The sequence below is a fragment of the Elephas maximus genome, chromosome 3, assembly GCF_024166365.1.
Source record: "Elephas maximus indicus isolate mEleMax1 chromosome 3, mEleMax1 primary haplotype, whole genome shotgun sequence".
NCBI classification, from domain to species: domain Eukaryota; kingdom Metazoa; phylum Chordata; class Mammalia; order Proboscidea; family Elephantidae; genus Elephas; species Elephas maximus.
Window position 1 is genome coordinate 114157441 of NC_064821.1, and position 17664 is coordinate 114175104.

General features: G+C 41.1%; 1 protein-coding gene across 2 annotated transcripts in view; it reads right to left on the reverse strand.

The window, feature by feature from the left end:
• WLS (Wnt ligand secretion mediator) overlaps window positions 1–17664 on the reverse strand; it is a 127235-nt gene that overhangs the window by 34240 nt on the left and 75331 nt on the right. For both annotated transcript variants that reach the window (XM_049879553.1, XM_049879554.1), the window contains exon 3: window positions 2790–2914. In XM_049879553.1, the coding sequence (XP_049735510.1) occupies window positions 2790–2914 (125 nt within the window). The remainder of the gene's footprint in view (window positions 1–2789; window positions 2915–17664) is intronic.

Consider the following 17664-nt stretch of genomic DNA (forward strand, 5'->3'; position numbering starts at 1 on the left):
TTCTGTCTCCTGTACCTTTAAAGTTTCTCTTTACCATTCATTTTTAACTACAGATTGCCCCAAGGGCCTGCACAAAACAGTCCAGTGGTTTCTTTTGTGGGGAGCCCTATATGTGGCACTCAGCACAGAATCTAGGTAAGTCATTCTCAAACTTTACCAGGCTTAAAAGAATGAATTGACAGCCTGTTAAAACACAGATTCTCTGGTTCTACTCCTAGAAATTTTAATTCAGTAGGTCTGGGGTGTGATTTGGTATTGTGATGGTTAAAGTTATGTGTCAATTTGGCTAGGCTATGATTCTCAGTGGTTTCGCAGACACTGGACTGATTGCTCTTCCATAACGCAATACAATGTAATATAATGTAAGTCACCTCCATGATGAGAACCTAGGGTTTCCAAGGAGCGGTTGGTGGATTTGAACTGCTGACCTTTTGGTTAGCAGCCAAGCTCTTAACCACTGTGCCACCAGGGCTCCTCCTTGATGAGATCTGATATAGTGTAATTACTTCCGTGATGAGATGTGACATAATCACCTCCATGATGAAATCTGCTATGAGCAGCCCATCAGTTGTAAGGGGAGTTTCCTGGGGGTGTGGCCTGCCTCCAGTACATAAATGGATGTTCCAGCAAGGTTTACTCTCGCTCTGGATCCTGCAGCCAACTCGTCATCCTCTGACCTCCGGCTCTTGGGATATGAGCCAGCAGCCTGCTGTCCGACCTGCAGATTTTGGGGTTTGCCAACTCCTCCAGACCTGTAAGCCAGCAGCCTGCTCTGTGACCTGCTGGTTTTGGGTTCGTCAGCTCCTGCAACCACTGAACCAGAAGAAACCTCCAGCCTGATGTCTGACACACGGATTAGGGAAGAATGCCCTTGAAGATGCATCTACGAACCAAGAACACCTGGGGCTATGCTACCAGAAGTCGAGAGACACAAAAAGGGGTCCCACGTCTACAGTTGTCAGAGAGAACATGGCCCTGCCGATACCCTGAATTAAACTTCTAGCCTCCAAAACAGTGAGACAATAAATTTCTGTTGTTTAAAGCCACTCACTTGTGGTACTTTGTTTCTTAGGGCTCTAAGAAACTAAGACATCTAGGAAATCTGCATTTCCTACAAGCTCCCAGGTGTTGCTGAGAGTTTGTTCTCAGACCACACTTTCTGTAGCTCTGGTTTAGGTTGGGTGGGAGGATGTCAATAAGTGCCAGGTACTGCGATAGCTGCTCATGTGCACGGTGCCCAGTTTGCCCATGACAGCCCTAGTTTACACCTTTTGTCCTGATGGCCCATCTGGTTAACATCCCTTTCACTCTCAAACATGGCCCAGACTAGATGATCGATTATAAAGTCACCCTGCCAATGTTCCCTGTCTGATCTCATCCTTACAAAGACTCCCAAAAGAGATACTGTCTTTCAATTTTACAGAAGAGAAACTGAGGCATGGACTGAATATGTAAGCTTGCCTGAGGTCACAGAGTCAGGAAGTGACGAAGCCTGAAACTGAAGCTAAAGTTGCCCCAAATCCGTGCATTTAATGTATATGAACACTGTGAGACCCTCCTCCACCTCCCACCTTACTTCTCTTTAGGGAAGGATGAATAGGGCTTAAACATGGTACTCAGGAGCTTCAGCCATTCTTACTTTTTCACCGGAAACCCTAACTTGGCAGTTATAGGCAAAGCCTACAGCAAAGTTAGGAAGTACCAAGGTTAAAAAAGAGGAACTAAACTGATCAACAGAGTAGGTGCTACAAAGCTGTCTAAATTCTTTTGGATCAACTTACCTAAAGATGTCAAATGACAGAAGACAGAAGCAAGAATATGCCTCATTTGAGAGTCTGGTCTCTTATGCACATCACACAAAGAAAATAAGGCCATTTCTGTACCTAAAGAGATATCAGAGATCACTCAGCTGGTGGTGCTCTATGCCAGTACCCTTGAGGAACATAAGCAACCATGAGTAACAGTATCTATGACTCCATCTCACCTTTGCAGAGACTTTCTAGGGTGGGCAAGTGGAGAGGAGGAAAGCGAAACAGAAGCTTGGGCAGTACTTACATGTGGAAAGGGTCTCTGGCTAATTCTAATTTGGTGCTCACACTCTCAAACCACACTATCCTCTGCACATCAATGAGTCAATCCCTGACTTGTAGCTGATGAGAAATGTAAAGCTTTTGCCCAAAAGAAAATATCACCTACTCTCAACTTAGGAAAGTAAGCTCCCAAGGGTGGATAAGTGAGTCCTCCTGGAAGAACAAGAGAACGGAGAGTCTTAAGCAGTGATAAGAAGACTGGAAGCCAGATTTCCTTTCTCAGGTCCTCTATTTGTCTGTGGTGCTTCACTGGGATTGTTAGTTCTCATACATCAGACTTTAACTTTGACCACAAACAGATGCCTTACCTAAGAAACACAGAAGCAGACACAAGCATTAAACCAATGTGAACAGATTCTCACACCTAGGAACAACTCAGCAAAGTTCTTCAAACACTTTCAGATACTTATCAAAGAACCAAGAGTTGCTTTATGCAAGTATTTCTGAGAAAAAGTCAAACTAGGGGCGTGAAATATCTGTAGTAACCTTTAATCTACTAAGACAGCTAGACAGATTTTCATTAATTTCCTCATCGCACAGAATGACCTAAACATGTCAAGTCAAGAGATAATGACCAACCTTTGTGGGTGATGCATGCTAAGATATAAGGGGCACATCTCTGAATAGTAAAAGCAAATCTTTCCACATACCTGGGAACCAAATAGAAGCTCCATCAACTTACACATCAAGACATCCTACCTTGGGAGATGTAAAAGTGCATTTGAGTTTCCGGGGCACTCTTTCATGGGCCATTTCGGTCCACTCAGCAAACATGTCATCACGGTAAGCCAGGGAAACGTCCATGGATACTTCTGCATTTTCTCCTGCAAGAGAAAGTTTGCACAATTCAGAAAGGGATTCTGTGAAGAAACTTTGGAAATGCTTCAAAAATTCGTAAAAGCTCTGCCATGGAAACAATCCAGAAAAAGAGATATATTCGTTCTTATTGAACTCCAAGTCTACAACTCCAAACCTGAAGACTTAAAGGTCACAGGATGAAAGCCCAAGCTCAGTGCTGTCTCCCCTCCCATAACTGCCCTGCCAGCAGTCGAAGAAATAAAATTCCTCCAGAGATGGGGACCTCAATTTCTCCAAGGTAGTTCCAACCACTTTCAGCTCAAATGGTCAGATTCTGTCACATGGGCAGAATTTATCCTCCTGTAACTTGCACCATTGGGTCTTAAGTCTGCCCACAGGAATCACATGGAAAATGAGGTCCATCTTTCACAAAAAGCACCTTGGATACTTGAAAACCATACCATATCTGCCCGTGTTTTCTCTCCTCTACCAAATGTGACCAGATCCTTCCAGCACCCTCGGGGTCATGATTTAAGTGCCGTTGGACGCTCTCCTGCTGGCATGCTCTGATTTCAACACATCCTTCTTAAAATTACCCCCCAAAAGCTCTCAAATATAGGATCTTTTACATCTCCAAATGCTCAAATCCCCTTCTTCATATTCTGGATAAAACTAAAGTAAAAGGTAAATGGTCTTTCCAAAATTAAAGAGTTGTACATAGATAAGAATATAATAATGAGTACATAATTGTACAAAGGAATGTTCACACATATCTCCACATCAGTAAAGATCATGAATATGTTTAACTCACCACAAAACTCATTAAGAGTAGATTGATAACAAATGCATCTATTCATTTGGTACATTTTATACTATGTTAAGTAGGTTCAAGAGCAGAGGGGTCTTAATGGAAAAAAAAAAAGAAAAAGCATAAGACCACATTTCCAAGATGACTGGAGAGCCAGGTCCTCCTGGGGTTATGAGACTGGCTTTGATTCTAGGTTCTGGCTTCACAGCCTTGAGTAAATAGCAACATCCATAAACGTTAGTTTGCTCATCTGTAAAGCAATATCCACCTCCAGGGTTATCATAAGAATTAAACAAGGTCAAATAGGTGAAAACATTGGCATGTTTCCTGGTATGCAGTAGGTGCTTGATAAATGACTACTGAACCTGAGCCTGTGTGTCCACACAAGCAGACATGGCTTCTCTCTGTATGAGACAGAGCCAGGAGTCGAAAGACACGGGGCCTGAGGGCCCATACTCCCTGTTCAGTCTCAGTCATGGCTTGGCTCAGAATTCCAAGGAGTCCAACAATCCTAAATTCAAACCTGGCTTTCCAGTTCATGATGAAGGCAAATTTGTAAGACAGGAGGAAAGAATGCATTTGACTAAACAGTCCGTTGGCCTGATTCACCACTTTCAAATATTTACACATATTAGTACTCCTTTCCTGGGCCCCACGCATGTTAGGAGCAGGCCTGGTTAAGAGGAGGTGCCTCAGGAGAGAGAGGTGGCCAGCTAGGCGTTCTTGCTTGGTCCCAGCTTTAACCACTATTCTAATCTGCTGGGGATCCTCAAAGGAAAAACAGTTAAGAAATACGCTGTTAAAAACAAAACAAAAAATTTAAACGCCATTTTAACGTACTCTGTATTAAGCCCCTACAACTTTGGTGCTTTCATTTAAATTACCTCATTTAATTTTCCCAACAACTCTATGAAGTAGACCTAGGTGTTTCCTTTTGATTAAAGATAAAACTGAGGTCCTCAGATATTAAATAACTTGATAAAGTCATATTCTTGTTGATAAGACGAGGGCAACAGCTTCTATGTCAAAGGTGTCTTAAGAGAACAATCATCTTTTTGTACTGCTTAAAGGAAACAGACTAACTTGTGAGAAAGAAGCCCCTCAAATGAGTCATAAAATATGAATATTTAAGGCTTTAATAAGAACAACCAGTGTCCTTTTTCAGATGCTAACCTGTGCCCGCACTGTGTAAGTGTTATTGCCTTTAATCCTCACACCCACCCTATGAGGAGCATTCCCTACCACTACAAATAAGGCTGAGGTGACATAAATTCTCCAAGAATACATGGCTAGTAAATGACAGAGCTGGGCCTTGAACCTCTGTCTGGATTACCCCTGGGCCCCACTGCCCTTCACTACCTCTGTTGGTAGAAAAGCAGTAGAATTAAACAGAAATAACAGATGAATAGAGCATACTACATGGAGGAGCCCCTCAACTCTGATGGAATGCCTTTCCCAGCTTTCTGGGAAAATATGCAGCGTTCCTGGACTCATACTGACATTTGGAATTTAACCTAAGCCTTGAGGGGCAGGAGGAACCGCTAAAACCAACACAGCATCGGTTCAGAAAATGGACTGGAGAAGTGTCACCTGGTCCCGAGGACACCACATTGGAAGACTGGGAGCACTGGAGTTCATGTCCTGGTTCTGCCACCATCTACGCATGTGATCACAGACAGGCTGAGTTTGTACTGAAAATGATTCCTGTCTAAAGGAGGCAGCTGCTTTTGGCTCTACACAATATTTTTTATGAGGTACTATGGGTCAGTGTTACCAGATTTTCCGATTTTTTTTTTTTTTCAAGAAAAGCTAGAAATTCACATTTTTATGAGAGCTTCTGATTTTAAATGCCTGTAACTAATTCACTAAAAAAGGACCCCTGGTGGCACAACGGTTAAGAGCTGGGCTGCTAACTGAAAGGTCAGCGGTTTGAACCCACCAGTGTTTATGTGGGGAAAAAAGACCTGGTGATCTGCTCCCGTAAAGATTACAGCCTAGAAAACCCTATGGGGCAGTTCTACTCTGTCCTATGGGGTCGCTATGAGTAGGAATCAACTAAATGGCACACAACAACAACAATTCACTGAAAACAAGAACAAAAAAATAGTCTCTGTACATGTGAGCTAATAAAACCTCGGGGTACCTCTGTATCATGTCTGAGGAGGTAACACTAAATCTCTTCATACTAGCCACCACCCCGCCACTCATTTCTGTCCATTTCACAATTAAGTAAAGCTCTTTCTAAAGCTTTCTCTTATTATTCATTAAATTTATAACATGTTCTGCCTAATCCACACATGTTAGCTACTTACTTTTCATACAATCTGTTACCATTTATGAGGTAAAGAAGTTAAGGCTCAGAAAGCCCCACCCTAAGAAACACAGACTCAAGCTTCTAGAGCTTCCCGGCCTGTAGTCTTACTATCGTTTGCTGTCTTTCATGGTATATGGAAAACACAGAAACCAAAGGGAGAACGGCCTGTTCCAAGTGACCCTCTGGTATCCCTTGCTAGACCTTGTAATGTCACCCCTGGAATGCTCAAGTTTCTTAGCTGCTGGAATAGAACTTACCTCCTATGATTCTGTGATGATTAAACTAAGTTACTCACTGCACAAAAAATGCTTACAACAATGCAGTGAACACGAAGCATTAGCTATTATCGTTATCATTTTACTCAGGAAGTGAAACGCTCATAACCATAAACCAAAACCAAACCCAGTGCCACTGAGTCAATTACGACTCATAGCGGCCCTATAGGACAGAATACAACTGCCCTATAGAGTTTCCGAGGAGTGCCTGGTGGATTTGAACTGCTGACCCTTTGGTTAGCAGCCGTAGCAGTTAACCACTATGCCACCAGGGTTTCTGAAACGCTCATACCTGCCTTTAATTCAAAACAATGATCAGGTTTCAGGAGCCTGGAACTTCCCACTCTGAACCCCTCTCCAAATCTGGAGCAAAAAATCAAAAACAGGAAAGCCTCTGGGCAGAGAAGCAATGGTGTGAAGCCGGTCGCCTAGACCATTTTCTCTGCTGCCTCCGATGGACTCAGAAATAAGGTTCAGCTTTAATGACTATGTTGCATGTAATAAAACACCAGTTTCGTGACTCCTGGGATACTGCGTGGGCAATACTTCCCCCTGGAGATAATGAAGGTGAAGAATCCAATTTGAACTCCCTGGGAGAATGACAGGAAGGCCAGGGCTACATTTGGCACTTGGAAAACCTTTCCTATAAAACAAGGCCACTGGTTAAACCTGCTCCATGTGGTAAAGTTATAAGGTATTGGCATAGGGTGTTTATAGATTTGAAATCCATGGTTTTCCACACCTATACCAGACCAACAGCTTTGCTCTCCTACGGGCTGGCCAAGCTTCACATTTCTCAAATGGCTTTGAAGACATATTTTGCTTGGGTGGAAAATTCATTCAAAATACCAGGAGGGGAGGTGTGGAAAGGCACTGTGGTTGGTTACATGTACTATTTCCATCCCGTTACGGGGGCGACACTCTGACATGAGGAAACCTGAGCTTCAGGGTTCCGTGGGAGCAGGCTCAGTCTTCAAAGTGTCATTACAGGCAGAAAGATCTCTGCCTTTCCATATTGGGAATCACTGACCAATCACCTCCTTAGAGAGCATTTATCTCTATACTACTTATACTGCCCCACCCTTCATGAGAAAAACCAAAACCAAACCAAACCCATTGCCATCGAGTTGATTCTGACTCATAGTGACCCTACAGGACACAGCAGAACTGCCCCACAGGTTTCCAAGGAACAGCTAGTGGTTAGCCGCTCTTATTTGCCAAACAGTCTTCCTATAGACAAATGGGAAGCCAGAGAAGGGAGCAAGTCCTTTGCACAAGCCAAAATGAGGTGGGGGGACAAATACATAGGAAAGAATCTAAGCACCCCTAGGAATCCCCATGAGCTGCTTGATGTAAGGATGGCCCCTGAGGGTAAAGCGATGAAAGATGCTACTGGCAGCTTCATTGGGGAGTTATCGAAATGCTTCTCCCTTATAGTTTACATCCTTTCTTTGTTTGGAACCAGAATTTGCCAGCTAGGGTAGTATAAAGAGCATGAATTTGGGGGCCAGACAGACCTGGTTTTGAATTCTATGTGTGTCTTCCTGGCTGGGTAATCTTGAATAAGTCTCAGTTTCCACCTCTGCAAGATGAAAATAGAAGGACCTACTTCCTAAGGTTGTTGACAGGACCAAGTGCTTGGCACTCAAAATCCTAGGACCCTTACCATCTATCCCCTAGACTGATAGCTTATATTCTTGACTGATTCACTGGAAATAAAGGTTGCCGGGTGGGGGGGGGGGGGGGTCAAGTTACATTAAGAAAAAACAAAGAATTATTTTATGGTTGTCAAAAGCTTTTAAATTCCTTCAGAAATTCTGAATTTCCTGGGCCCTTGCCCAGGGGAAGAAAATGAAAGAGATTTCAATATGCTCATGTGCATTCCCACATTACATAGGGGAGCTGCCAGTCACTGGGGTTTGTTTGGGTAACCTCAGAAGGAGGCCACGCAGACGAGCCTCCTCCCAGCCTCCGCAGACATATAATCTGGGGGTTATTTATGCCAGCGTTTCTTCCCCAATCAAAAACCCAGGCTTTTAATTAAGGAAATAACAAAACCAACCTTGTCCTACATCCATGGTTGGGTCTTGCAAAAATCGACTCAGCTAATTATAAATTTGGCCCTGGCTGTTTTCTTAAGTTGCCCCAAGGGCCTGGGTGTAAAAAAAAAAAAAAGCAGTTATGAAAATGAATGAGTACAATCATTTCACAAACCAGCCTAACAGTTTAGTTCACATTACCTCTCTGCTCTTTCCCCATCACTCCAACCATCTGAATTGTGGAGAAATACTTCCTGCTTACAAGAAGAACTTTTTCCAAGCATTTTCAAAATGGTCCCTTGTTATACACGGAAGCGTTTTCTTCTAGTTGAAGTCAGATGTCTATGACACATGACTAGCACAAGAAGACATTCCTCATATCAGCTCCTTTGCAAAGTGACATATTTCCAGTTAGAAAACATCCATTTATCCCTATTATACTCAAGGCTAATATTGCTTAAAGGCTGTACATGTGAAAAAGTAATTGAGGACATCAAATTATTTTGGAAATAAATGAAACCAAAGTACCAAATAATACAGAAAAATTATATCCTTTGGGGAGTCCCTGATAAGCCCTTGGCTGCTAACCAAGAGGTTGGCAGTTCAAGTTTACCTAAGGGTACTTGGGAAGAAAGGCCTGGCAATCTACTTCTGAAAAATCAGTCACTGACAACCCTATGGAGCACCGTTTTACTTTGACACACATGGGGTTACCATGAGTCAGCTACGACAACATAGTCATTGGTGTTTGCCAGGTTCTGTTGTTGTTAGCTGCCATCAAGTCAGCTCCCAACTGATGGTAACCCTATGCACAACAGAACAAAATGCTGCCTGGTCCTGAATCATCCCAATGACCGGTTGCAATTCTGACCATTATGATTTATAGGGTTTTCATTGGCTGATTTTCAGAAGTAGATCGCCAGCCAAATCAAATCCAGGTCTCTGGCATGGAAGGTGAGAATTCTACTACTGAACCACCACTGCTCATTCGCCAGGTTCTAGAGTAGCTCTTTTCCCTTCTAACCCAATGCAATCACCCTGAGGGATGTCATCTGCTCCTGGGGCATCGTCACCATCTCCAGTCCAGATTTCCTTCCTGAGTTTTAAATCTGCACATTCACTTTCCATTGGATATCTCCTCTTCCACGGTTCATAAAGCCAAACCACCAAATCTAGTCGATTCTCTCTACTAGATGTCTGTCAGATTCATCCCGTTTTCTCTCTCCTAACTGCCACTGCCCTTGGTCAGGCTGCCACCATCTCTGACCTAGGTGATGGGAACATTTCTACCTCAGATATACTGAATCAGAATCTACATTTTAACAAGATCCCCAGGTGATTCTTCCATATAATAAATTTTGAGAGCCACTGCTCTACTAGTAGTTCTCAGAATTCAACCTAACCAGCAGCATTAGCATTGCCTGGGAACTGTTGAAGCCCTGGTGGCACAGTGGTTAAGAGCTTGACTGCTAACCAAAAGTTCAAATCCACCAGCTGCTCCTTGGAAACCCTATGGGGCAGTTCTACTCGGTCTTCTAGGGTTGCTATGATTTGGAACTGACTCGATAGCAACAGGTTTCCCTCACTCACCAAAACTCTACTAAGTGTCCCTCTCCTTGCTCTCACAGCACCCTGTCCACCTAGCCCATTAACTCTTATTATACTGCATCAAAACTACCTGACAATTTCTCTCCCTATCCACTTCCTCATTTAGACTGAGAAGTTCCTGAAAGCTTTGGACTGCCTCAATCTTTTTCACAGTTATATCACCCATGTCTTTACACGATAGTCATCAACTATTTGCCAAATTAATGAATATTATCCTTTTTCCAAAAACTTCTACAATCCAAAATTGCCCGTCACTCCGTCGCCTCCACGCAAGCAGTTTGGTCTATTTTGGTGGCTTCATAGTTTCTTTCCACGCTGCCTACTACCCTTCCTTCATCCCCCCACACACACACATAAACACATACGCACCCCCCTCAGAAAAAGGATCTCCCTTAAATTTGGCCCAGTGGTCCCACCAAGATGCAATGAGTCTATTCCCTAGGACTGGGGTGGAAGGGGAACTTTGGAGGGAAGTGATCCTGAGGATGGTGCTGTTTCTTTCACTCTCCCTTCAGAATTATAACATAGGGTTACAGCAGTGTCCTGCTTCATAGGGCTAGTATTGGTAAAGAAGGATGACAGGATGTAGTAACCTAGGTGCCTAGTAACCAAAGAGTTCTCTGACCTGGTGCTGGTCTAGCGTTTAAGGCTTACACAGTGCAATAAAAGGGTGGGTCTCTGACGTCTGCATTGTGCCTGCTCAACCACCGGAATAAGTGAATAGATGGGGCTTCTGGAAAGAGATTACAGAGAAGAAAAATTATACAACCCTCATTTGGCTACAGCATGACTTGTGTCATGTCCCTAGTAACATACTCTTAGCCGCCAGGGTTGGAAAGGAAGCTATCAGGAATGAAGAACCCCTGACAGTTAGCACTGCATCAAGATGGAGTCAATATGCTTCTGAAACCCCTAATGCTAGGTGGACCATCCAATTCAATTTTCTTTTCTTAACGGGCTTTAGTTTTTACAGCAATTTTCTGTTTACAGGAAAATTGCACAGAAAGTATAGAGGGTTACCATATATCCCTTCTTCCCCTTGCTCAGTTTCCCCTATTATTAACATCTTACATTAGTGTGATACATTAGTTACAATTGATGGACCAGTATTGACACATTACTATTAACTGAAGTCCATAGTTACATTAGGGTTCATGCTTTGTGTTGTACAATCCTATGGGTTTTGACAAATGCGTAAGGTCCCATATCCACCAATACGGTATCAGGCAGAATGGTTTCGCCACCACCACACTACCCTTATAATACTCTGAGCTTCACCTATCCATTCTCCTCAATCCCCCTGGACCCCTGGCAACTACTGATCTTTTTATTGTCTCTATGATTCTGCTTTTTCTAGAATGTACTATAATTTAAGTCATACTGTACATAGTTTTTTTAGACTGGCTTCTTTAGTTTTTTTTCTTTCACTTAGTAATATGCATTTAAGATTTTTCCATGTCTTTTCATAGCCTGATAGCTCATTTCTTCTTATCACTAAATAATATTCTATTAAATAGATGCACCAGTTTATCCATCTACCTATTGAAGGACATCTTGGTTGCTTCCAATTTTGGGCAATTATGAACAATGCTACTACAAACATTTGTGTGGAGATTTTGTGTAGACATAGGTTTTCAGCTCATTTGGGTAAATACCTAGGAGCCAGATTATATGGTAAGACTATGGCTAGCTTTGTAAGAAACTGCCAGATTATCTTTCAAAGTGGCTGTACCATTTTGCATACCCACCAGTAGTGAATCAGAGTTCCTGTTGCTTCACATCCTCACCATCATTTGGTGTTGTCGGTGTTTTGGATTTTACCCATTCCAATAGGTTTATAGCGGTATTTTTGTTATTTTAATTTCCAGTTCCCAAATGACAGATGATGGTGAGCATCTTTTCATATGCTTATCTGTCATCTGTATATTTTCTTTGTTGGCGTATCTGTTGACATTTTTTGCCCAATTTTTAACTGGGTTTTTTATGTTCTTATTTCTGAATTTTTGGTGTTCTCTCAATATTTTGGATACAAGTCCTTTAGCAGATGTGTGTTTTACAAATATTTTCTCCCAGCTTGTGGCTGTCTTTCCATTCTCTTAATGTTTTTTACAGAGCAAATGTTTCTAATTTTAATGAAGTCCAACTTAATCAGTTTTTTCTTTAGCGGATTATGCTTTTAAATTCGTACATAAAGGTAAAAAGACCAGACTTAATGGTCTGACTGAGACTAGAAGGACCTCAGAGGTCATGGTCCCCAAACCTTCTGTTACCCCTAGACAGGAACCATTCCCAAAGCCAACTCTTCATACAGGGATTAGACTGGACTATGAGATAGAAAATGATGCTGGTGAAGAACAAGATTCTTGGATCAAGTAGACACGTGAGACTATGTTGGCATCTCCTGTCTGGAGAGGAGTTGAGAGGGCAGAGGGGGCCAGAAGCTGGCCAAATGGACACAAAAATACAGAGTGGATGGAAGGAGTATGCTGTCCCATTTGGGGGAGAGCAATTAGAAGTATATAGCAAGGTGTATATAAATTTTTGTATGAAAGACTGAGTTGATTTGTAAACTACCACTTAAAGCAAAACAAAAAATAATTAAAAAAAAAAAATTGTACCTAAAACTCATTGTCAAACCTGAGGACACCTAGATTTGCTCTTATGTTATCTTCTTGAAGTTGTATAGTTTTGCTTCTTACATTTGGGTCTGTGATCATTTTGAGTTAATCCTTATGAAAAGTGTAAGGTCTGTGTCTCAATTCAGTTTTTTTGCACACAGATGCCCAGTTGTTCTAGCACCATTTGTTGAAGAGACTATCCCTTCATCGAATTAACTTTGCTCCTTTGTCAAAATCAATTAACTACATTTATAGGTCTATTTCTGGGATCTCTATTCTACTTCATTGATTTATTGTCTATTCTTTTACCAATACCATGCTATCTTGATAACTGCACCTTTATAGCAAGTTTGAAGTCGGTAGTATCAAACCTCTGACTTTGTTCTTCTTCAGCACTGTTTTGGTTATTCTGAGTCTTTGCCTTTCTACATAATCTCCAGAATCAGTTTGTCAATATCCACAAAATAACTGGGGACTTTCATTGGACTAAGTTCAATCCATAGATCAAAATGGGAAGAATTAACATCTTAATAGCATTAAGTCTTCCTATCTATGAATGACTTAATTAAGTTCCTATCCATGAATGCCATCACACATTTTTCAGTTTGTCGTACTGTGCTGGTTTGCGTGTTGCTGTGATACTGGAAGCTATACTATAGGTATTTCAAATACCAGCAGGGTCACCCATGGTGAATAGGTTCTAGTGGAGCTGGTGGTACAGTGGTTAAGAGCTCAGCTGCTAATGAAAAGGTTGGCAGTTCGAATTCAAATCCATCAGCTGCTCCTTGGAAACCCTATAGGGCGGTTCTATTCTGTTCTGTAGGGTCACTATGAGCTTGAATTGACTCGACGGCAACGAGTTTTGTTTTGTTTTGTTCTCTAGACGACAGACTAGGAAGAAGGACCTAGAGATCTACTTCTGAAAAATTGGTCAGTGAAAACCTTATGAACAACAGTGAAACATTGTCTGACACAAGTGTTGAAAGATGAGCCCCTCAGGTTGCAAGGCACTCAATATACAACTCGGGAAGAGCTGCTTCCTCCAAGTAGAGTCGACATTAATGACGTGGATGGAGATAGGCTTTCAAGACTTTCATATGCTGATGTGGCATGACTAAAAATGAGAAGAAACAGCTGCAAACATCCATTAATAATCAGAACATGGAATGTATGAAGTATGAATCTAAGAAAATTGGAAATTGCCAAAATTGAAATGGACTGCAAAAAAATGTATTTCCTAGACATTAGTGAGCTGAAATGGACTGGTATTGGCCATTTTGAATCCAATAATCACATGGTCTATTATGCCAGGAAAGACAACTTGAAGAGGAATGGCGTTGCATTCATCATCAAAACAACATTTCAAGCGCTATCCTCAAGTACAATGCTGTCAGTGACAGGATAATATCCATGCCCCGACAAAGACAAACAGTCAATACAACTTATATTCAAATTTATGCACCAACCACTAAGGCGAAATATGATGAAATTAAAGATTTTTATCAACTTTTGCCATCTGAAATTGATCAAGCATGCAATCGAGATGCATAGATAATTACTAGTGACTAGAAGGCAAAAGCCGGAAACAAAGGAGGATCAGTGATTGGAAAATATGGTCTTGGTGACAGAAATGAGACCGAAGATTACACGATAGAATTTTGCAAGACAAATGACTTATTCATTGCAAATACCTTTTTTCAACAATATAAATGGCAAATATACAAGTGAACCTCACCAGATGGAATAGACAGAAATCAAATCCACTACATCTGTGGAAAGAGACGATGGAGAAGCACAATATCATCAGTCAGTACAAGCCCAGGGACCGACTATGGAACAGAAAATCAACTGTTCATATACCAGTTCAAGCTGAAGCTAAAGAAAATTAAAACAAGTCCACAAGAGCCAAAGCATGACCTTGAGTATATTCCACCTGAATTTAGAGACAATCTCAAGAATGGGTTGCCAAAGCATGACCTTGAGTATATTCCACCTGAATTTAGAGACAATCTCAAGAATGGATTTGATGCATTGTACACTAATGACCAAAGACCAGGTGAGTTATGGGATGATATCAAGGACGTCATACATGAAGAAAGGAAAAGGTCATTAAAAAGACAGCAAAGAAAGAAAAACTGAAATGGATGCCAGAGGAGACTCTGAAACTTCCTCTTGAATGTACAGTAGTTAAAGTGAATGGAAGCAATGATGAAGCAAAAGAGCTGAACAGACGATTTCAAAGGGTGGCTCAAGAAGACAAAGTAAAACATTATAATGACATGTGCAAAGACCTGGAGTTAGAAAACCAAGGGCAAAGAACATTTCACCATTTCCTAAGCTGAAAGAACTGAAGAAAAAATTCAAGCCTCAAGTTACAATATTGAAGGATTCTATAAGCAAAATATGGAATGGCACAGAAAGCATCAAAAGAAGATGTAAAGAATACACAGAGTCACTGCACCAAAAACAACTGGTCGACATTCAAACATCTCAGGAGGTAACATATGATCAAGAATTGATGGTACTGAAGAAATACGTCCAAATTGCACTGAAGGCATTGGCAAAAAACAAGGTTCCAGGAACTGAAAGAATACCAACTGAGATGTTTCAACTAATGGATGCAATGCTGCAAGTAAGTGCTCACTCATCCAGGTCAAGAAATTTGGAAGACAGCTCCCTGGCCAATCAACTGGAAGAGATCTATATTTGTGCCTGTTTCAAAGAAAGGTGATGTAACAGAATGCAGAAATTGTTGAACAACATCATTATGTCACATGCAAGCTAAATTCTGCTGAAAATAATTAAAAACTGGCTGCAGCAGTACATCGACAAGGAACTGCCAGAAATCCAGGCTGGATTCAGAAGAGGATGTGGAACCAGGGATATCATTGCTGATGTCAGATGAATCTTGGCTGAAAGCAGAGAATACCAGAAAGATGTTTACCTGTGTTTCATTGACTATGTAAAGGCATTTGACTGTGTGGATCATAACAAATTATGGATAACACTGGGAAGAATGGGAATTCCAAAACACTTAATCGTGCTCGTATGGAACCTGTACATAGACTAACCGGCAGTCATTCAAACAGAGCAAGGGGATACTGCATGATTTAAAATCAGAAAAGGTGTGAATCACCATACTTATTCAATCTGTATGCTGAGCAAATAATCCGAGAAGTTGGACCATATGAAGAAGAAGAGGCGTCAGGATTGGAAGAAGACTCATTAACAATCTGTGATATGCAGATGACGCAACTTTGCTTGCTGAAAGCAAAGAGGACTTGAAGCACTTACTGATGAAGATCAGAGACTACAGCCTTTAAAATGGATTACAGCTCAGCATAAAAGTAAACAAAAATCCTCACAACTGGACCAATAAGCAACATCATGATAAATGGAAAAAATATCAATGTTGTCAAGGATTTCAATTTACCTGGATCCATAATCAATGCCCATGGAAGCAGCAGTCAAGAAGTCAAATATTTATTGCATTGGGAAAATCTGCTGCAAAAGGCCTCTTTAAAGTGTTGAAAAGCAAAGACGTCACTTTGAGGACTAAGGTGTGCACTACCCAAACCATGGTATTTTAATCGCTTTATATGCATGAGAAAGCTGGACAATAAAGAAGACCGAAAAAGAACTGATGTCTTTGAATTATGGTGTTGGCGAAAAATTTTGGCTATACTAGGTACTGCCAGAAGAACCAACAAATCTATCTTGAAAGAAGTATAGGCAGAATGTTCCTTAGAAGTGAGGATGGCAAGACTTGGTCTCAGGTAGTTTGGACATGTTATCAGGAGGGACCAGGGAGAAGGACATCGTGCTCAATAAAGTAGAAGGTCTGTGAAAAAGAGGAAGACCCTCAATGTGATAGACTGACACAGCGGCTGCAATAACGGGCTCAAACATCGCAACGGATTGTGAGGATCATGCAGGACTAGGTAGCGTTTCGTTCTTTTATACACAGGGTCGCTATGAGTCGGAATGGACTGGACAGCACCTAACAACAACATCCCTGAATGGAGTTCCTGGGTGGTACAAATGGTTAACACGCTCAGCTGCTAACCGAAATGTTGGCTGTTCAAGTCCACACAGAGGTGCCTCGGAAGAAAGACCTGGCAAGCTACTTCTGAAAAATCAACCATTGAAAGCCCTATGGAGCACAGTTCTACTCTGACACACATGGGGTCTTAATGAGTCAGAATCACCTTGACAGCAATTGGTTTTGGTCATCCATGAACATGGAATAGCTTCCCATTTATTTAGTTGATTTCTTTCATCAGAGTTTTATAGTTTTCCTCATACAGAGTTTATACATATTTGGTTATATTTATATCAAATATTTCATTTTTCTTTGATGCTAATGAAAATGATGTTTTTAATTTAAAATTCCAATTGTTCATTGCTGATTGGGGATTTTTCCACCTATCTTTCTGTTGTTATTGATTTCTACTTTAACTCCAAAGTGGTCTAACAGCACACTTTGTATGATTTCTTTCTTTCTTTCTTTAATTTGTGAAAGTATGCTTTATGGCCCAGGAAGTGGTCTATCTTGGTAAATGTTCCTTGTGAGCTTGAGAAGAATGTGTACTCTGCTGTTGTTGGAGGAAATATTCTATAAATGTCAATTAGATCCAGTTGATTGATGGTGTTACTCAGTTCAGCAATATCCTTACTTATTTTCTGCCTGCTAGTCTGTCAATTACTGATTGAGGGGTGTTGAAGTCTCCAACTATAAAAATGGCTTTGTCTATTTCTCATTGCAGTTCTATCAGTTTTTGCTCACATACCTCAAGGCTCTGTTGTAAGGTACATACATATACACGATGGTTATACCTTTTGGAGAATGGACCCTTTTATCTTACATAATGGCCTTACTGATCTCTGATAATTTTCCTTGCTCTGAAGTCTGCCTTTTCTGAAATGAATATAGCTATTTGAGCTCTTTGGATTAGTGTTAGTATGGTATGTCTTTCTCCAACCTTTTAACTTTTAATCTATCTGAGTCTTTATATTAATGTGGGTTTCTTGAAGACAACATATAGTTCAGTTTTGCTTTTTAATCTACTCTGATAGTCTCTGTCTTTTAATTGATGTATTTAGAGCATTTATAT